This window comes from Salmo trutta, unplaced genomic scaffold (genome assembly GCF_901001165.1).
Source record: "Salmo trutta unplaced genomic scaffold, fSalTru1.1, whole genome shotgun sequence".
Classification (NCBI taxonomy): Eukaryota; Metazoa; Chordata; class Actinopteri; order Salmoniformes; family Salmonidae; genus Salmo; species Salmo trutta.
The window spans coordinates 36,145-59,034 of record NW_021822942.1 but is presented as its reverse complement, the minus strand read 5'-3'; the positions used below and the strand labels follow the sequence as shown (position 1 = coordinate 59,034).

General features: G+C 40.1%; 1 protein-coding gene across 1 annotated transcript in view; it reads left to right on the top strand.

Annotated features, from left to right (window-relative positions):
• Positions 1-22,890, top strand: part of LOC115187504 (sodium/glucose cotransporter 5-like) — a 46,341-nt gene that overhangs the window by 8,528 nt on the left and 14,923 nt on the right. Inside the window, exons 3-4 of the mRNA XM_029746507.1 lie at positions 12,720-12,870; positions 13,182-13,350. Of these exons, the coding sequence (XP_029602367.1) occupies positions 12,720-12,870; positions 13,182-13,350 (320 nt within the window). The remainder of the gene's footprint in view (positions 1-12,719; positions 12,871-13,181; positions 13,351-22,890) is intronic.

The following is a 22,890-nucleotide window of genomic DNA, read 5'->3' as shown; positions in this document are numbered from 1 at the left end:
AGAATGTATCCGTCATGTCTATGGGTGGTGTAGAATATCTCTGGGTGGTGTAGAATGTATCCCGTCATGTCTCTGGGTGGTGTAGAATGTATCCGTCATGTCTCTTTGGTGGTGTAGAATGTCTCTGGGTGGTGTAGAATGTATCCGTCATGTCTCTGGGTGGTGTACAATGTCTCTAGGTGGTTTAAGATTGTATCCGTCATGTCTCTGGGTGGGTGTAGAATGTATCCTTCATATCTCTGGGTGGTGTAGAATGTATCCTTCATATCTCTGGGTGGTGTAGAATGTATCCGTCATGTCTCTGGGAAGTGTAGATGTCTCTGGGTTGTGTAGAATGTATCCTTCATATCTCTGGGTGGTGTAGAATGTCTCTGGGTGGTGTGGAATGTATCCTTCATATCTCTGGGTGGTGTAGAATGTATCCGTCATGTCTCTGGGTGGTGTAGAATGTCTCTGGGTGGTGTAGAATGTATCCTTCATGTCTCTGGGTGGTGTAGAATGTATCTGGGTGGTGTAGAATGTCTCTGGTTGGTGTAGAATGTATCTGTCATGTCTCTGGGTGGTGTAGAATGTATCCTTCATATCTCTGGGAGGTGTAGAATTTATCCGTCATGTCTCTGTGTGGCGTAGAATATATCCTTCATATCTCTGGGTGGTGTAGAATGTATCCTTCATATCTCTGGGTGGTGTAGAATGTATCCGTCATGTCTCTGGGTGGTGTAGAATGTCTCTGGGTGGTGTAGAATGTCTCTTGGTGGTGTTGAATGTATCCGTCATATCTCTGGTGGTGTAGAATGTCTCTGGGGTGGTGTAGAATGTATCCGTCATGTCTCTGGGTGGTGTAGAATGTCTCTGGGTGGTGTAGAATGTATCCGTCATGTCTCTGGGTGGTGTAGAATGTATCCGTCATGTCTCTGGGTGGTGTAGAATGTCTCTGGGTGGTGTAGAATGTATCCGTCATGTCTCTGGGTGGTGTAGAATGTATCCTTCATATCTCTGGGTGGTGTAGAATGTATCCTTCATGTCTCTGGGTGGTGTAGAATGTATCCTTCATATCTCTGGGTGGTGTAGAATGTATCCTTCATATCTCTGGGTGGTGTAGAATGTCTCTGGGTGGTGTAGAATGTATCCTTCATATCTCTGGGTGGTGTAGAATGTCTCTGGGTGGTGTAGAATGTATCCTTCATATCTCTGGGTGGTGTAGAATGTATCCGTCATGTCTCTGGGTGGTGTAGAATGTCTCTGGGTGGTGTAGAATGTATCCGTCATGTCTCTGGGTGGTGTAGAATGTCTCTGGGTGGTGTAAGAATTTATCGGTCATGTCTCTGGGTGGTGTAGAATGTATCCTTCATATCTCTGGGTGGTGTAGAATGTATCCTTCATATCTCTGGGTGGTTTAGAATGTATCCGTCATGTCTCTGGGTGGTGTAGAATGTCTCTGGGTGGGTGTAGAATGTATCCTTCATATCTCTGGGTGGTGTAGAATGTATCCTTCATATCTCTGGGTGGTGTAGAATGTCTCTGGGTGGTGTAGAATGTATCCTTCATATCTCTGGGTGGTGGAGAATGTCTCTGGGTGGTGTAGAATGTCTCTGGGTGGTGTAGAATGTCTCTGGGTGGTGTAGAATGTATCCTTCATATCTCTGGGTGGTGTAGAATGTATCCTTCATGTCTCTGGGTGGTGTAGAATGTCTCTGGGTGGTGTAGAATGTATCCGTCATGTCTCTGGGTGGTGTAGAATGTCTCTGGGTGGTGTAAGAATGTATCCGTCATGTCTCTGGGTGGTGTAGAATGTATCCTTCATATCTCTGGGTGGTGTAGAATGTATCCTTCATATCTCTGGGTGGTGTAGAATGTATCCGTCATGTCTCTGGGTGGTGTAGAATGTCTCTGGGTGGTGTAGAATGTATCCGTCATGTCTCTGGGTGGTGTAGAATGTCTCTGGGTGGTGTAGAATGTATCCGTCATGTCTCTGGGTGGTGTAGAATGTCTCTAGGTGGTGTAAGAATGTATCCATCATGTCTCTGGGTGGTGTAGAATGTATCCTTTATATCTCTGGGTGGTGTACAATGTATCCTTCATATCTCTGGGTGGTGTAGAATGTATCCGTCATGTCTCTGGGTGGTGTAGAATGTCTCTGGGTGGTGTAGAATGTATCCTTCATATCTCTGGGTGGTGTAGAATGTATCCTTCATATCTCTGGGTGGTGTAGAATGTATCCTTCATATCTCTGGGTGGTGTAGAATGTATCCTTCATATCTCTGGGTGGTGTAGAATGTCTCTGGGTGGTGTAGAATGTATCCGTCATATCTCTGGGTGGTGTAGAATGTCTCTGGGCTGTGTAGATTGTCTCTGGGTGGTGTAGAATGTATTCGTCATATCTCTGGGTGGTGTAGAATGTATCCTTCATATCTCTGGGTGGTGTAGAATGTCTCTGGGTGGTGTAGAATGTCTCTGGGTGGTGTAGAATGACTCTGGGTGGTTGAGAATGTCTCCTTGATGTCTCTGGGTGGTGTAGAATGTATCCTTCATGTCTATTGGTGGTGTAGAATGTCTCTGGGTGGTGTAGAATGTCTCTATGGTGGTGTAGAATGTCTCCGGGTGGTGTAGAATGTCTCTGGGTGGTGTAGAATGTATCCGTCATATCTCTGGGTGGTGTAGAATGTATCCGTCATATCTCTGGGTGGTGTAGAATGTCTCTGGGTGGTGTAGAATGTCTCTGGGTGGTGTAGAATGTCTCTGGGTTGTGTAGAATGTGTCCTTTATATCTCTGGGTGGTGAAGAATGTATCCGTCATGTCTCTGAGTGGTGTAGAATGTCTCTGGGTGGTGTAGAATGTATCCTTCATATCTCTGGGTGGTGTAGAATGTCTCTGGGTGGTGTAGAATGTATCCTTCATGTCTCTGGGTGGTGTAGAATGTATCCTTCATATCTCTGGGTGGTGTAGAATGTCTCTGGGTGGTGTAGAATGTATCCTTCATATCTCTGGGTGGTGTAGAATGTCTCTGGGTGGTGTAGAATATCTCTGGGTGGTGTAGAATGTATCCGTCATGTCTCTGGGTGGTGTAGAATGTATCCGTCATGTCTATTGGTGGTGTAGAATGTCTCTGGGTGGTGTAGAATGTATCCGTCATGTCTCTGGGTGGTGTACAATGTCTCTAGGTGGTTTAAGATTGTATCCGTCATGTCTCTGGGTGGTGTAGAATGTATCCTTCATATCTCTGGGTGGTGTAGTATGTATCCTTCATATCTCTGGGTGGTGTAGAATGTATCCTTCATGTCTCTGGGTGGTGTAGAATGTATCTGTCAAATCTCTGGGTGGTGTGGAATTTATCCTTCATGTGTCTGGGTGGTGTAGAATGTCTCTGGGTGGTGCAGAATGTCTCTGGGTGGTGTAGAATGTCTCTGGTTGGTGTAGAATGTATTCGTCATATCTCTGGGTGGTGTAGAATGTATCCTTCATATCTCTGGGTGGTGTAGAATGTCTCTGGGTGGTGTAGAATGTCTCTGGGTGGTGTAGAATGTATCCTTCATATCTCTGGGTGGTGTAGAATGTCTCTGGGTGGTGTGGAATGTCTCTGGGTGGTGTAGAATGTATCCGTCATGTCTCTGGGTGGTGTAGGATGTCTATAGGTGGTGTAGAATGTATCCTTCATGTCTCTGGGTGGTGTAGAATGTCTCTGGGTGGTGTAGAATGTCTCTGGGTGGTGTAGAATGTATCTGTCATGTCTCTGGGTGGTGTAGAATGTATCCTTCATATCTCTGGGAGGTGTAGACTGTATCCGTCATGTCTCTGTGTGGTGTAGAATGTATCCTTCATATCTCTGGGTGGTGTAGAATGTATCCTTCATATCTCTGGGTGGTGTAGAATGTATCCGTCATGTCTCTGGGTGGTGTTGAATGTCTCTGGGTGGTGTAGAATGTCTCTGGGTGGTGTTGAATGTATCCGTCATATCTCTGGGTGGTGTAGAATGTCTCTGGGTGGTGTAGAATGTATCCGTCATGTCTCTGGGTGGTGTAGAATGTCTCTGGGTGGTGTAGAATGTATCCGTCATGTCTCTGGGTGGTGTAGAATGTATCCGTCATGTCTCTGGGTGGTGTAGAATGTCTCTGGGTGGTGTAGAATGTATCCGTCATGTCTCTGGGTGGTGTAGAATGTATCCTTCATATCTCTGGGTGGTGTAGAATGTATCCTTCATGTCTCTGGGTGGTGTAGAATGTATCCTTCATATCTCTGGGTGGTGTAGAATGTATCCTTCATATCTCTGGGTGGTGTAGAATGTCTCTGGGTGGAGTAGAATGTATCCTTCATATCTCTGGGTGGTGTAGAATGTCTCTGGGTTGTGTAGAATGTATCCTTCATATCTCTGGGTGGTGTAGAATGTATCCGTCATGTCTCTGGGTGGTGTAGAATGTCTCTGGGTGGTGTAGAATGTATCCGTCATGTCTCTGGGTGGTGTAGAATGTCTCTGGGTGGTGTAAGAATGTATCCATCATGTCTCTGGGTGGTGTAGAATGTATCCTTCATATCTCTGGGTGGTGTAGAATGTATCCTTCATATCTCTGGGTGGTGTAGAATGTATCCGTCATGTCTCTGGGTGGTGTAGAATGTCTCTGGGTGGTGTAGAATGTATCCTTCATATCTCTGGGTGGTGTAGAATGTATCCTTCATATCTCTGGGTGGTGTAGAATGTCTCTGGGTGGTGTAGAATGTATCCTTCATATCTCTGGGTGGTGTAGAATGTCTCTGGGTGGTGTAGAATGTATCTGGGTGTTGTAGAATGTCTCTGGGTGGTGCAGAATGTATCCTTCATATCTCTGGGTGGTGTAGAATGTATCCTTCATGTCTCTGGGTGGTGTAGAATGTCTCTGGGTGGTGTAGAATGTATCCGTCATGTCTCTGGGTGGTGTAGAATGTCTCTAGGTGGTGTAAGAATGTATCCGTCATGTCTCTGGGTGGTGTAGAATGTATCCTTCATATCTCTGGGAGGTGTAGAATTTATCCGTCATGTCTCTGTGTGGTGTAGAATGTATCCTTCATATCTCTGGGTGGTGTAGAATGTATCCTTCATATCTCTGGGTGGTGTAGAATGTATCCGTCATGTCTCTGGGTGGTGTTGAATGTCTCTGGGTGGTGTAGAATGTCTCTGGGTGGTGTTGAATGTATCCGTCATATCTCTGGGTGGTGTAGAATGTCTCTGGGTGGTGTAGAATGTATCTGTCATGTCTCTGGGTGGTGTAGAATGTCTCTTGGTGGTGTAGAATGTATCCGTCATGTCTCTGGGTGGTGTAGAATGTATCCGTCATGTCTCTGGGTGGTGTAGAATGTATCCGTCATGTCTCTGGGTGGTGTAGAATGTATCCTTCATATCTCTGGGTGGTGTAGAATGTATCCTTCATGTCTCTGGGTGGTGTAGAATGTATCCTTCATATCTCTGGGTGGTGTAGAATGTATCCTTCATATCTCTGGGTGGTGTAGAATGTCTCTGGGTGGTGTAGAATGTATCCTTCATATCTCTGGGTGGTGTAGAATGTCTCTGGGTGGTGTAGAATGTATCCTTCATATCTCTGGGTGGTGTAGAATGTATCCGTCATGTCTCTGGGTGGTGTAGAATGTCTCTGGGTGGTGTAGAATGTATCCGTCATGTCTCTGGGTGGTGTAGAATGTCTCTGGGTGGTGTAAGAATATATCCATCATGACTCTGGGTGGTGTAGAATGTATCCTTCATATCTCTGGCTGGTGTAGAATGTATCCTTCATATCTCTGGGTGGTTTAGAATGTATCCGTCATGTCTCTGGGTGGTGTAGAATGTCTCTGGGTGGTGTAGAATGTATCCTTCATATCTCTGGGTGGTGTAGAATGTATCCTTCATATCTCTGGGTGGTGTAGAATGTCTCTGGGTGGTGTAGAATGTATCCTTCATATCTCTGGGTGTTGGAGAATGTCTCTGGGTGGTGTAGAATGTATCTGGGTGGTGTAGAATGTCTCTGGGTGGTGCAGAATGTATCCTTCATATCTCTGGGTGGTGTAGAATGTATCCCTCATGTCTCTGGGTGGTGTAGAATGTCTCTGGGTGGTGTAGAATGTATCCGTCATGTCTCTGGGTGGTGTAGAATGTCTGTAGGTGGTGTAAGAATGTATCCGTCATGTCTCTGGGTGGTGTAGAATGTATCCTTCATATCTCTGGGTGGTGTAGAATGTATCCTTCATATCTCTGGGTGGTGTAGAATGTATCCGTCATGTCTCTGGGTGGTGTAGAATGTCTCTGGGTGGTGTAGAATGTATCCGTCATGTCTCTGGGTGGTGTAGAATGTCTCTGGGTGGTGTAGAATGTATCCGTCATGTCTCTGGGTGGTGTAGAATGTCTCTAGGTGGTGTAAGAATGTATCCATCATGTCTCTGGGTGGTGTAGAATGTATCCTTTATATCTCTGGGTGGTGTAGAATGTATCCTTCATATCTCTGGGTGGTGTAGAATGTATCCGTCATGTCTCTGGGTGGTGTAGAATGTCTCTGGGTGGTGTAGAATGTATCCTTCATATCTCTGGGTGGTGTAGAATGTATCCTTCATATCTCTGGGTGGTGTAGAATGTATCCTTCATATCTCTGGGTGGTGTAGAATGTATCCTTCATATCTCCGGGTGGTGTAGAATGTCTCTGGGTGGTGTAGAATGTATCCGTCATATCTCTGGGTGGTGTAGAATGTCTCTGGGCTGTGTAGATTGTCTCTGGGTGGTGTAGAATGTATCCTTCATGTCTCTGGGTGGTGTAGAATGTATTCGTCATATCTCTGGGTGGTGTAGAATGTATCCTTCATATCTCTGGATGGTGTAGAATGTCTCTGGGTGGTGTAGAATGTCTCTGGGTGGTGTAGAATGACTCTGGGTGGTTGAGAATGTCTCCTTGATGTCTCTGGGTGGTGTAGAATGTATCCTTCATGTCTATTGGTGGTGTAGAATGTCTCTGGGTGGTGTAGAATGTCTCTGGGTGGTGTAGAATGTCTCCGGGTGGTGTAGAATGTCTCTGGGTGGTGTAGAATGTATCCGTCATATCTCTGGGTGGTGTAGAATGTATCCGTCATATCTCTGGGTGGTGTAGAATGTCTCTGGGTGGTGTAGAATGTCTCTGGGTGGTGTAGAATGTCTCTGGGTTGTGTAGAATGTGTCCTTTATATCTCTGGGTGGTGAAGAATGTATCCGTCATGTCTCTGGGTGGTGTAGAATGTCTCTGGGTGGTGTAGAATGTATCCTTCATATCTCTGGGTGGTGTAGAATGTCTCTGAGTGGTGTAGAATGTATCCTTCATGTCTCTGGGTGGTGTAGAATGTATCCTTCATATCTCTGGGTGATGTAGAATGTCTCTGGGTGGTGTAGAATGTATCCTTCATATCTCTGGATGGTGTAGAATGTATCCGTCATGTCTCTGGGTGGTGTAGAATATCTCTGGGTGGTGTAGAATGTATCCGTCATGTCTCTGGGTGGTGTAGAATGTATCCGTCATGTCTATTGGTGGTGTAGAATGTCTCTGGGTGGTGTAGAATGTATCCGTCATGTCTCTGGGTGGTGTACAATGTCTCTAGGTGGTTTAATATTGTATCCGTCATGTCTCTGGGTGGTGTAGAATGTATCCTTCATATCTCTGGGTGGTGTAGTATGTATCCTTCATATCTCTGGGTGGTGTAGAATGTATCCTTCATGTCTCTGGGTGGTGTAGAATGTATCTGTCAAATCTCTGGGTGGTGTGGAATTTATCCTTCATGTGTCTGGGTGGTGTAGAATGTCTCTGGGTGGTGCAGAATGTCTCTGGGTGGTGTAGAATGTCTCTGGTTGGTGTAGAATGTCTCTGGGTGATGTAGAATGTATCCTTCATATCTCTGGGTGGTGTAGAATGTATCCTTCATATCTCTGGGTGGTGTAGAATGTCTCTGGGTGGTGTAGAATGTCTCTGGGTGGTGTAGAATGTATCCTTCATATCTCTGGGTGGTGTAGAATGTCTCTGGGTGGTGTGGAATGTATCCTTCATATCTCTGGGTGGTGTAGAATGTATCCGTCATGTCTCTGGGTGGTGTAGGATGTCTATAGGTGGTGTAGAATGTATCCTTCATGTCTCTGGGTGGTGTAGAATGTCTCTGGGTGGTGTAGAATGTCTCTGGTTGGTGTAGAATGTATCTGTCATGTCTCTGGGTGGTGTAGAATGTATCCTTCATATCTCTGGGAGGTGTAGAATTTATCCGTCATGTCTCTGTGTGGTGTAGAATGTATCCTTCATATCTCTGGGTGGTGTAGAATGTATCCTTAATATCTCTAGGTGGTGTAGAATATATCCGTCATGTCTCTGGGTGGTGTTGAATGTCTCTGGGTGGTGTAGAATGTCTCTGGGTGGTGTTGAATGTATCCGTCATATCTCTGGGTGGTGTAGAATGTCTCTGGGTGGTGTAGAATGTATCCGTCATGTCTCTGGGTGGTGTAGAATGTCTCTTGGTGGTGTAGAATGTATCCGTCATGTCTCTGGGTGGTGTAGAATGTATCCGTCATGTCTCTGGGTGGTGTAGAATGTCTCTGGGTGGTGTAGAATGTATCCGTCATGTCTCTGGGTGGTGTAGAATGTATCCTTCATATCTCTGGGTGGTGTAGAATGTATCCTTCATGTCTCTGGGTGGTGTAGAATGTATCCTTCATATCTCTGGGTGGTGTAGAATGTATCCTTCATATCTCTGGGTGGTGTAGAATGTCTCTGGGTGGTGTAGAATGTATCCTTCATATCTCTGGGTGGTGTAGAATGTCTCTGGGTGGTGTAGAATGTATCCTTCATATCTCTGGGTGGTGTAGAATGTATCCGTCATGTCTCTGGGTGGTGTAGAATGTCTCTGGGTGGTGTAGAATGTATCCGTCATGTCTCTGGGTGGTGTAGAATGTCTCTGGGTGGTGTAAGAATATATCCATCATGACTCTGGGTGGTGTAGAATGTATACTTCATATCTCTGGCTGGTGTAGAATGTATCCTTCATATCTCTGGGTGGTTTAGAATGTATCCGTCATGTCTCTGGGTGGTGTAGAATGTCTCTGGGTGGTGTAGAATGTATCCTTCATATCTCTGGGTGGTGTAGAATGTATCCTTCATATCTCTGGGTGGTGTAGAATGTCTCTGGGTGGTGTAGAATGTATCCTTCATATCTCTGGGTGGTGTAGAATGTCTCTGGGTGGTGTAGAATGTATCTGGGTGTTGTAGAATGTCTCTGGGTGGTGCAGAATGTATCCTTCATATCTCTGGGTGGTGTAGAATGTATCCTTCATGTCTCTGGGTGGTGTAGAATGTATCCGTCATGTCTCTGGGTGGTGTAGAATGTCTCTGGGTGGTGTAGAATGTATCCGTCATGTCTCTGGGTGGTGTAGAATGTCTCTAGGTGGTGTAAGAATGTATCCGTCATGTCTCTGGGTGGTGTAGAATGTATCCTTCATATCTCTGGGTGGTGTAGAATGTATCCTTCATATCTCTGGGTGGTGTAGAATGTATCCGTCATGTCTCTGGGTGGTGTAGAATGTCTCTGGGTGGTGTAGAATGTATCCTTCATGTCTCTGGGTGGTGTAGAATGTCTCTGGGTGGTGTAGAATGTATCCGTCATGTCTCTGGGTGGTGTAGAATGTCTCTGGGTGGTGTAAGAATGTATCCATCATGTCTCTGGGTGGTGTAGAATGTATCCTTCATATCTCTGGGTGGTGTAGAATGTATCCTTCATATCTCTGGGTGGTGTAGAATGTATCCGTCATGTCTCTGGGTGGTGTAGAATGTCTCTGGGTGGTGTAGAATGTATCCTTCATATCTCTGGGTGGTGTAGAATGTATCCTTCATATCTCTGGGTGGTGTAGAATGTATCCTTCATATCTCTGGGTGGTGTAGAATGCATCCTTCATATCTCCAGGTGGTGTAGAATGTCTCTGGGTGGTGTAGAATGTATCCGTCATATCTCTGGGTGGTGTAGAATGTCTCTGGGCTGTGTAGATTGTCTCTGGGTGGTGTAGAATGTATCCTTCATGTCTCTGGGTGGTGTAGAATGTATCTGTCAAATCTCTGGGTGGTGTGGAATTTATCCTTCATGTCTCTGGGTGGTGTAGAATGTCTCTGGGTGGTGCAGAATGTCTCTGGGTGGTGTAGAATGTCTCTGGTTGGTGTAGAATGTATCCGTCATATCTCTGGGTGGTGTAGAATGTATCTGTCATGTCTCTGGGTGGTGTAGAATGTCTCTGGGTGGTTTAAGAATGTATCCGTCATGTTTCTAGGTGGTGTAGAATGTATCCTTCATATCGCTGGGTGGTGTAAAATGTATCCGTCATGTCTATGGGTGGTATAGAATGTCTCTGGGGGTGTAGAATGTATCCTTCATATCTCTGGGTGGTGTAGAATGTATCCTTCATATCTCTGGGTGGTGTAGAATGTCTCTTGGTGGTGTAGAATGTATCCGTCATATCTCTGGGTGGTGTAGAATGTCTCTGGGTGGTGTAGAATGTCTCTGGGTGGTGTAGAATGTATCCTTCATATCTCTGGGTGGTTTAGAATGTATCCGTCATGTCTCTGGGTGGTGTAGAATGTCTCTGGGTGGTGTAGAATGTATCCGTCATGTCTCTGGGTGGTGTAGAATGTCTCTGGGTGGTGTAGAATGTATCCGTCATGTCTCTGGGTGGTGTACAATGTCTCTGGGTGGTTTAAGAATGTATCCGTCATGTCTCTGGGTGGTGTAGAACGTATCCTTCATATCTCTGGGTGGTGTAGAATGTATCCTTCATATCTCTGGGTGGTGTAGAATGTATCCGTCATGTCTCTGGGTGGTGTAGAATGTCTCTGGGTGGTGTAGAATGTATCCTTCATATCTCTGGAGTGTGTAGAATTTATCCTTCATATCTCTGGGTGGTGTAGAATGTCTCTGGGTGGTGTAGAATGTATCCTTCATATCTCTGGGTGGTGTAGAATGTATCCTTCATATCTCTGGGTGGTGTAGAATGTCTCTGGGTGGTGTAGAATGTATCCGTCATATCTCTGGGTGGTGTAGAATGTCTCTGGGTGGTGTAGAATGTCTCTGGGTGGTGTAGAATGTATCCTTCATGTCTCTGGGTGGTGTAGAATGTATCTGTCATATCTCTGGGTGGTGTGGAATGTATCCATCATGTCTCTGGGTGGTGTAGAATGTATCTGGGTGGTGTAGAATGTCTCTGGGTGGTGTAGAATGTATCCTTCATGTCTCTGGGTGGTGTAGAATGTCTCTGGGTGGTGTAGAATATCTCTGGGTGGTGTAGAATGTATCCTTCATGTCTCTGGGTGGTGGAGAATGTCTCCTTCATGTCTCTGGGTGGTGTAGAATGTATCCTTCATATCTCTGGGTGGTGTAGAATGTATCCTTCATGTCTCTGGGTGGTGTAGAATGTATATTATAGTAATGTACATTATAGTTACATAGTTCCTATGGTTTTATACTGCAGTTAGAAGTGAATCAAGTGAATCAGCTCCTATGGTTTTATACTGCAGTTAGAAGTGAATCAAGTGAGTCAGCTCCTATGGTTTTATACTGCAGTAAGAAGTGAATCAGCTCCTATGGTTTTATACTACAGTTAGAAGTGAATCAGCTCCTATGGTTTTATACTGCAGTTAGAAGTGAATCAGCTATTATGGTTTTATACTACAGTTAGAAGTGAATCAAGTGAATCAGCTCCTATGGTTTTATACTGCAGTTAGAAGTGAATCAGCTCTTATGGTTTTATACTACAGTTAGAAGTGAATCAAGTGAATCAGCTCCTATGGTTTTATACTGCAGTTGGAAGTGAATCAAGTGAATCAGTTCCTATGGTTTTATTCTGCAGTTAGAAGTGAATCAAGTGAATCAGCTCCTATGGTTTATACTGCAGTTAGAAGTGAATCAAGTGAATCAGCTCATATGGTTTTATACTGCAGTTGGAAGTAAATCAAGTGAATCAGTTCCTATGGTTTTATACTGCAGTTAGAAGTGAATCAAGTGAATCAGCTCCTATGGTTTTATACTGCAGTTAGAAGTGAATCAGCTCCTATGGTTTTATACTGCAGCTAGAAGTGAATCAAGTGAATCAGCTCCTATGGTTTTACACTGCAGTTAAAAGTGAATCAAGGGAATCAGCTCCTATGGTTTTATACTGCAGTAAGAAGTGAATCAAGTGAATCAGAGGTGGTGATGGACACAGAAACATTTAGGGACTAGACATTTAGGACTAGACATTTAGGGAGGTGGTGAATACCATGAGGTTGGCTTGAACTGGAATAGACAATACCATGGGGTTGGCTTGAACTGGAATAGACAATACCATGGGGTTGGCTTGAACTGGAATAGACAATACCATGGGGTTGGCTTGAACTGGAATAGACAATACCGTGGGGTTGGCTTGAACTGGAATAGACAATACCGTGGGGTTGGCTTGAACTGGAATAGACAATACCATGGGGTTGGCTTGAACTGGAATAGACAATACCGTGGGATTGACTTGAACTGGAATAGACAATACCGTTGGGTTGGCTTGAACTGGAATAGACAATACCATGGGGTTGGCTTGAACTGGAATAGACAATACCATGGGGTTGGCTTGAACTGGAATAGACAATACCATGGGGTTGGCTGTTTTACTGTGTGTGTGTGTGTGTGTGTGTGTGTGTGTGTGTGTGTGTGTGTGTGTGTGTGTGTGTGTGCGTGCGTGTGTGTGTAGGTCTGCGGGGGCTGATGATAGCCGTGATGATGGCGGCTCTGATGTCATCGTTGACCTCCATCTTCAACTCGTCCTCCACGCTCTTCACCATGGACATCTGGAAGAAGTACCGCGCCCACGCCTCGGAACGGGAGCTGATATTGGTCGGCAGGTCAGTCACTCACGCTGGGACGGCTGCTATTGGTCGGCAGGTCAGTCTATTGGTCGGCAGGTCAGTCTATTGGTCGGCAGATCAGTCTATTGGTCGGCAGGTCAGTCTATTGGTTGGCAGGTCAGTCTATTGGTCGGCAGGTCAGTCTATTGGTCGACTGGTTAGACATTGGTTCTATTCTTAAAGAGATGATGTCATTGTATTTGGTTCCTAAATCTCCACTGTGTGTGCGTGTGTGTGTGTGTGTGTGTGTGTGTGTGTGTGTGTGTGTGTGTGTGTGTGTGTGTGTGTGTGTGTGTGTGTGTGTGTAGGATAGTAACAGTGATTCTGGTGGTGATAAGCGTGGTGTGGATTCCAATCCTGCAGTCGGCCAATAGCGGACAGCTCTACGTTTACATCCAATCGGTGACCAGTTACCTGGCTCCACCCGTTACCGCTGTCTTCTCATTGGCTATCTTCTGGACCAGAACCAACGAGCAGGTAAAAATACACTTTAGTCCAAAACGAATCCATGACTCTTGGTTCTATAGTATAGTTAGGTATCTAGTTAGGGTTATATACTGGTGTGATCAGAGGGTTCTATAGTATAGTTAGTTATATAGTTAGGGTTATATACTGGTGTGATCAGAGGGTACTACAGTATAGTTATATAGTTAGGGTTATATACTGGTGTGATCAGAGGGTTCTATAGTATAGTTATATAGTTAGGGTTATATACTGGTGTGATCAGAGGGTTCTATAGTATAGTTAGTTATATAGTTAGGGTTATATACTGGTGTGATCAGAGGGTTCTATAGTATAGTTATATAGTTAGGGTTATATACTGGTGTGATCAGAGGGTTCTATAGTATAGTATATTTATTTAGTTAGGGTTATATACTGGCGTGATCAGAGGGTTCTATAGTATAGTTATATAGTAAGCGTTATATACTGGTGTGATCATAGGGTTCTATAGTATAGTTAGTAATATAGTAAGGGTTATATACTGGTGTGATCAGAGGGTTCTGTAGTATAGTTAGTTATATAGTTAGGGTTATATACTGGTGTGATCAGAGGGTTCTATAGTATAGTTAGTTATATAGTTAGGGTTATATACTGGTGTGATCAGAGGGTTCTATACTATAGTTAGTTATATAGTTAGGGTTATATACTGGTGTGATCAGAGGGTTCTATAGTATAGTTAGGGTTATATACTGGTGTGATCAGAGGTTTCTATAGTATAGTATAGTTATATAGTTAGGGTTATATACTGGTGTGATCAGAGGGTTCTTTAGTATAGTTATATAGTTAGGGTAATATACTGGTATGATCAGAGGGTTCTATAGTATAGTTATATAGTTAGGGTTATATACTGGTGTGATCAGAGGGTTCTATAGTATAGTTAGTTATATAGTTAGGGTTATATACTGGTGTGATCAGAGGGTTCTATAGTATAGTATAGTTATATAGTTAGGATTATATACTGGTGGGATCAGAGGGTTCTATACTATAGTTAGTTATATAGTTAGGGTTATATACTGCTGTGATCAGAGGGTTCTATAGTATAGTTAGTTATATAGTTAGGGTTATATACTGGTGTGATTAGAGGGTTCTACACTATAGTTAGTTATATAGTTAGGGTTATATACTGGTGTGATCAGAGGGTTCTACAGTATAGTTAGTTATATAGTTAGGGTTATATACTGGTGTGATCAGAGGGTTCTATAGTATAGTTAGTTATATAGTTAGGGTTATATACTGGTGTGATCAGAGGGTTCTATAGTATAGTTAGTTATATAGTTAGGGTTATATACTGGTGTGATCAGAGGGTTCTGTAGTATAGTATATTTATTTAGTTAGGGTTATATACTGGCGTGATCAGAGGGTTCTATAGTATAGTTATATAGTAATATACTGGTGTGATCAGAGGGTTCTATAGTATAGTTAGTAATATAGTTAGGGTTATATACTGGTGTGATCAGAGGGTTCTGTAGTATAGTTAGTTATATAGTTAGGGTTATATACTGGTGTGATCAGAGGGTTCTATAGTATAGGTAGTTATATAGTTAGGGTTATATACTGGTGTGATCAGAGGGTTCTATAGTATAGTTAGTTATATAGTTAGGGTTATATACTGGTGTGATCAGAGGGTTCTATAGTATATTTATATAGTTAGGGTTTTATACTGGTGTGATCAGAGGGTTCTATAATATAGTTAGTTATATAGTTAGGGATATATACTGGTGTGATCAGAGGGTTCTATAGTATAGTATAGTTATATAGTTAGGGTTATATACTGGTGTGATCAGAGGGTACTAAAGTATAGTATAGTTATATAGTTAGGGTTATATACTTGTGTGATCAGAGTGTTCTATAGTATCGTTATATAGTTAGGGTTATATACTGGTGTGATCTGAGGGTTATATAGTATAGTTAGTTATATAGTTAGGGTTATATACTGGTGTGATCAGAGGGTTCTATAGTATAGTATATTTATTTAGTTAGGGTTATATACTGGCGTAATCAGAGGGTTCAATAGTATAGTTATATAGTAAGCGTTATATACTGGTGTGATCATAGGGTTCTATAGTATAGTTAGTAATATAGTTAGGGTTATATACTGGTGTGATCAGAGGGTTCTGTAGTATAGTTAGTTATATAGTTAGGGTTATATACTGGTGTGATCAGAGTGTTCTATAGTATAGTTAGTTATATAGTTAGGGTTATATACTGGTGTGATCAGAGGGTTCTATACTATAGTTAGTTATATAGTTAGGGTTATATACTGGTGTGATCAGAGGGTTCTATAGTATAGTATAGTTATATAGTTAGGGTTATATACTGGTGGGATCAGAGGGTTCTATAGTATAGTTAGTTATATAGTTAGGGTTATATACTGCTGTGATCAGAGGGCTCTATAGTATAGTTAGTTATATAGTTAGGGTTATATACTGGTGTGATCAGAGGGTTCTACACTATAGTTAGTTATATAGTTAGGGTTATATACTGGTGTGATCAGAGACTTCTATAGTATAGTTAGGGTTATATACTGGTGTGATCAGAGGTTTCTATAGTATAGTATAGTTATATAGTTAGGGTTATATACTGGTGTGATCAGAGGGTTCTTTAGTATAGTTATATAGTTAGGGTAATATACTGGTATGATCAGAGGGTTCTATAGTATAGTTATATAGTTAGTGTTATATACTGGTGTGATCAGAGGGTTCTATAGTATAGTTAGTTATATAGTTAGGGTTATATACTGGTGTGATCAGAGGGTTCTATACTATAGTTAGTTATATAGTTAGGATTATATACTGGTGGGATCAGAGGGTTCTATACTATAGTTAGTTATATAGTTAGGGTTATATACTGCTGTGATCAGAGGGTTCTATAGTATAGTTAGTTATATAGTTAGGGTTATATACTGGTGTGATTAGAGGGTTCTACACTATAGTTAGTTATATAGTTAGGGTTATATACTGGTGTGATCAGTTGGTTCTACAGTATAGTTAGTTATATAGTTAGGGTTATATACTGGTGTGATCAGAGGGTTCTATAGTATAGTTATTTATATAGTTAGGGTTATATACTGGTGTGATCAGAGGGTTCTATAGTATAGTTAGTTATATAGTTAGGGTTATATACTGGTGTGATCAGAGGGTTCTATAGTATAGTTAGTTATATAGTTAGGGTTATATACTGGTGTGATCAGAGGGTTCTATAGTATAGTATAGTTATTTAGTTAGGGTTATATACTGGTGTGATCAGAGGGTTCTATAATATAGTTATATAGTAAGCGTTATATACTGGTGTGATCAGAGGGTTCTATAGTATAGTTAGTAATATAGTTAGGTTTATATACTGGTGTGATCAGAGGGTTCTGTAGTATAGTTAGTTATATAGTTAGGGTTATATACTGGTGTGATCAGAGGGTTCTATAGTATAGATAGTTATATAGTTAGGGTTATATACTGGTGTGATCAGAGGGTTCTATAGTATAGTTAGTTATATAGTTAGGGTTATATACTGGTGTGATCAGAGGGTTCTATAGTATAGTTATATAGTTAGGGTTATATACTGGTGTGATCAGAGGTTTCTATAGTATAGTATAGTTATATAGTTAGGGTTATATACTGGTGTGATCAGAGGGTTCTATAGTATAGTTAGTTATATAGTTAGGGTTATATACTGGTGTGATCAGAGGGTTCTATAGTATAGTTAGTTATATAGTTAGGGTTATATACTGGTATGATCAGAGGGTTCTATAGTATAGTTATATAGTTAGCGTTATATACTGGTGTGATCAGAGGGTTCTATAGTATAGTTAGTTATATAGTTAGGGTTATATACTGGTGTGATCAGAGGGTTCTATAGTAGATTTAGTTATATAGTTAGGGTAATATACTGGTATGATCAGAGGGTTCTATAGTATAGTTATATAGTTAGCGTTATATACTGGTGTGATCAGAGGGTTCTATAGTATAGTTAGTTATATAGTTAGGGTTATATACTGGTGTGATTAGAGGGTTCTATAGTATAGTTAGTTATATAGTTAGGGTTATTTACTGGTGTGATCAGAGGGTTCTATAGTATAGTTAGTTATATAGTTAGGGTTATATACTGGTGTGATCAGAGGGTTCTATAGTATAGTATAGTTATATAGTTAGGGTTATATACTGGTGGGATCAGAGGGTTCTATAGTATAGTTAGTTATATAGTTAGGGTTATATACTGGTGTGATCAGAGGGTTCTATAGTATAGTTAGTTATATAGTTAGGGTTATATACTGGTGTGATCCGAGGGTTCTATAGTATAGTTAGTTATATAGTTAGGGTTATATACTGGTGTGATCAGAGGGTTCTATAGTATAGTTAGTTATATAGTTATGGTTATATACTGGTGTGATCAGAGGGTTCTATAGTATAGTTTGTAATATATTTAGGGTTTTATACAGTTGTGATCAGAGGGTTCTATAGTATAGTTATATAGTTAGGGTTATATATTGGTGTGATCAGAGGGTTCTATAGTATAGTTAGTTACATAGTTAGGGTTATATACTGGTGTGATCAGAGGGTTCTATAGTATAGTATAGTTATATAGTTAGGGTTATATACTGGTGGGATCAGAGGGTTCTATAGTATAGTTAGTTATATAGTTAGGGTTATATACTGCTGTGATCAGAGGGCTCTATAGTATAGTTAGTTATATAGTTAGGGTTATATACTGGTGTGATCAGAGGGTTCTACACTATAGTTAGTTATATAGTTAGGGTTATATACTGGTGTGATCAGAGGGTTCTACAGTATAGTTAGTTATATAGTTAGGGTTATATACTGGTGTGATCAGAGGGTTCTATAGTATCGTTATATGGTTAGGGTTATATACTGGTGTGATCAGAGGGTTCTATAGTATAGTTAGTTATATAGTTAGGGTTATATACTGGTGTGATCAGAGTGTTCTATAGTGTTGTTAGTTATATAGTTAGGGTTATATACTGGTGTGATCAGAGGGTTCTATATTATATTTATATAGTTAGGGTTATATACTGGTGTGATCAGAGAGTTCTATAGTATAGTTAGTTATATAGTTAGGGTTATATACTGGTGTGATCAGAGGGTTCTATAGTATAGTTAGTTATATAGTTAGGGTTATATACTGGTGTGATCAGAGGGTTCTATAGTATAGTATAGTTATATAGTTAGGGTTATATACTGGTGGGATCAGAGGGTTCTATAGTATAGTTAGTTATATAGTTAGGGTTATATACTGGTTTGATCAGAGGGTTCTATAGTATAGTTATATAGTTAGGGTTATATACTGGTGTGATCAGAGGGTTCTATAGTATAGTATAGTTATATAGTTAGGGTTATATACTGGTGTGATCAGAGGGTTCTATAGTATAGTTATATAGTTAGGGTTATATACTGGTGTGATCAGAGGGTTCTATAGTATAGTTATATAGTTAGCGTTATATACTGGTGTGATCAGAGGGTTCTATTGTATAGTTAGTTATATAGTTAGGGTTATATACTGCTGTGATCAGAGGGTTCTATAGTATAGTTAGTTATATAGTTAGGGTTATATACTGGTGTGATTAGAGGGTTCTATAGTATAGTTAGTTATATAGTTAGGGTTATATACTGGTGTGATCAGAGGGTTCTATAGTATAGTTAGTTATATAGTTAGGGTTATATACTGGTGTGATCAGAGGGTTCTATAGTATAGTATAGTTATATAGTTAGGGTTATATACTGGTGGGATCAGAGGGTTCTATAGTATAGTTAGTTATATAGTTAGGGTTATATACTGGTGTGATCAGAGGGTTCTATAGTATAGTTAGTTATATAGTTAGGGTTATATACTGGTGTGATCCGAGGGTTCTATAGTATAGTTAGTTATATAGTAAGGGTTATATACTGGTGTGATCAGAGGGTCCTATAGTATAGTTAGTTATATAGTTATGGTTATATACTGGTGTGATCAGAGGGTTCTATAGTATAGTTTGTAATATATTTAGGGTTTTATACAGTTGTGATCAGAGGGTTCTATAGTATAGTTATATAGTTAGGGTTATATACTGGTGTGATCAGAGGGTTCTATAGTATAGTTAGTTACATAGTTAGGGTTATATACTGGTGTGATCAGAGGGTTCTATAGTATAGTATAGTTATATAGTTAGGGTTATATACTGGTGGGATCAGAGGGTTCTATAGTATAGTTAGTTATATAGTTAGGGTTATATACTGCTGTGATCAGAGGGCTCTATAGTATAGTTAGTTATATAGTTAGGGTTATATACTGGTGTGATCAGAGGGTTCTACACTATAGTTAGTTATATAGTTAGGGTTATATACTGGTGTGATCAGAGGGTTCTACAGTATAGTTAGTTATATAGTTAGGGTTATATACTGGTGTGATCAGAGGGTTCTATAGTATCGTTATATGGTTAGGGTTATATACTGGTGTGATCAGAGGGTTCTATAGTATAGTTAGTTATATAGTTAGGGTTATATACTGGTGTGATCAGAGTGTTCTATAGTGTTGTTAGTTATATAGTTAGGGTTATATACTGGTGTGATCAGAGGGTTCTATATTATATTTATATAGTTAGGGTTATATACTGGTGTGATCAGAGAGTTCTATAGTATAGTTAGTTATATAGTTAGGGTTATATACTGGTGTGATCAGAGGGTTCTATAGTATAGTTAGTTATATAGTTAGTGTTATATACTGGTGTGATCAGAGGGTTCTATAGTATAGTATAGTTATATAGTTAGGGTTATATACTGGTGGGATCAGAGGGTTCTATAGTATAGTTAGTTATATAGTTAGGGTTATATACTGGTTTGATCAGAGGGTTCTATAGTATAGTTATATAGTTAGGGTTATATACTGGTGTGATCAGAGGGTTCTATAGTATAGTATAGTTATATAGTTAGGGTTATATACTGGTGTGATCAGAGGGTTCTATAGTATAGTTATATAGTTAGGGTTATATACTGGTGTGATCAGAGGGTTCTTATAGTATAGTTAGTCATATAGTTAGGGTTATATACTGGTGTGATCAGAGGGTTCTATAGTATAGTTAGTTATATAGTTAGGGTTATATACTGGTGTGATCAGAGTGTTCTATAGTATAGTTAGTTATATAGTTAGGGTTATATACTGGTGTGATCAGAGGCTTCTATAGTATAGTTATGTAGTTAGGGTTATATACTGGTGTGTTCAGAGGGTTCTATAGTATAGTTATATAGTTAGGGTTATATACTGGTGTGATCAGAGGGTTCTATAGTATAGTTAGTTATATAGTTAGGGTTATATACTGGTGTGATCAGAGGGTTCTATAGTATAGTTAGTTATATAGTTAGGGTTATATACTGGTGTGATCAGAGGGTTCTAGATATAGTTAGTTATATAGTTAGGGTTATATACTGGTGTGATCAGAGGGTTCTATAGTATAGTTATATAGTTAGGGTTATATACTGGTGTGATCAGAGGGTTCTATAGTATAGTTATATAGTTAGGGTTATATACTGGTGTGATCAGAGGGTTCTATAGTATAGTAATATAGTTAGGGTTATATACTGGTGTGATCAGAGGGTTCTATAGTATAGTTAGTCATATAGTTAGGGTTATATACTGGTGTGATCAGAGGGTTCTATAGTATAGTTAGTTATATAGTTAGGGTTATATACTGGTGTGATCAGAGTGTTCTATAGTATAGTTAGTTATATAGTTAGGGTTATATACTGGTGTGATCAGAGGCTTCTATAGTATAGTTATGTAGTTAGGGTTATATACTGGTGTGTTCAGAGGGTTCTATAGTATAGTTATATAGTTAGGGTTATATACTGGTGTGATCAGAGGGTTCTATAGTATAGTTAGTTATATAGTTAGGGTTATATACTGGTGTGATCAGAGGGTTCTATAGTATAGTTAGTTATATAGTTAGGGTTATATACTGGTGTGATCAGAGGGTTCTAGATATAGTTAGTTATATAGTTAGGGTTATATACTGGTGTGATCAGAGGGTTCTATAGTATAGTATAGTTATATAGTTAGGGTTATATACTGGTGTGATCAGAGGGTTCTATAGTATAGTTATATAGTTAGGGTTATATACTGGTGTGATCAGAGGGTTCTATAGTATAGTTATATAGTTAGGGTTATATACTGGTGTGATCAGAGGGTTCTATAGTATAGTTAGTTATATAGTTAGGGTTATATACTGGTGTGATCAGAGGGTTCTATAGTATAGTTAGTTATATAGTTAGGGTTATATACTGGTGTGATTAGATGGTTCAATGGTATAGGTAGTTATATAGTTAGGGTTATATACTGGTGTGATCAGAGGGTTCTTTAGTATAGTTAGTTATATATTTAGGGTTATATACTGGTATGATCAGAGGGTTCTATAGTATAGTTATATAGTTAGCGTTACATACTGGTGTGATCAGAGGGTTCTATAGTATAGTTAGTTATATAGTTAGGGTTATATACTGGTGTGATCAGAGGGTTCTATAGTAGATTTAGTTATATAGTTAGGGTAATATACTGGTATGATCAGAGGGTTCTATAGTATAGTTATATAGTTAGCGTTATATACTGGTGTGATCAGAGGGTTCTATAGTATAGTTAGTTATATAGTTAGGGTTATATACTGGTGTGATCAGATGGTTCAATGGTATAGTTAGTTATATAGTTAGGGTTATATACTGGTGTGATCAGAGGGTTCTATAGTATAGTTAGTTATATATTTAGGGTTATATACTGGTATGATCAGAGGGTTCTATAGTATAGTTATATAGTTAGCGTTACATACTGGTGTGATCAGAGTGTTCTATAGTATAGTTAGTTATATAGTTAGGGTTATATACTGGTGTGATCAGAGGGTTCTATAGTAGATTTAGTTATATAGTTAGGGTAATATACTGGTATGATCAGAGGGTTCTATAGTATAGTTATATAGTTAGCGTTATATACTAGTGTGATCAGAGGGTTCTATTGTATAGTTAGTTATATAGTTAGGGTTATATACTGCTGTGATCAGAGGGTTCTATAGTATAGTTAGTTATATAGTTAGGGTTATATACTGGTGTGATTAGAGGGTTCTATAGTATAGTTAGTTATATAGTTAGGGTTATATACTGGTGTGATCAGAGGGTTCTATAGTATAGTTAGTTATATAGTTAGGGTTATATACTGGTGTGATCAGAGGGTTCTATAGTATAGTTATATAGTTAGGGTTATATACTGGTGTGATCAGAGGGTTCTATATTCTATATTAGTTAGTTATATAGTTAGGGTTATACTGGGGGATCAGAGGGTTCTATAGTATATTATAGTTATATAGTTAGGGTTATATACTGGTGGGATCAGAGGGTTCTATAGTATAGTTAGTTATATAGTTAGGGTTATATACTGGTGTGATCAGAGGGTTCTACACTATAGTTAGTTATATAGTTAGGGTTATATAATGGTGTGATCAGAGGGTTCTATAGTATAGTTAGTTTATATAGTTAGGGTAATATACTGGTA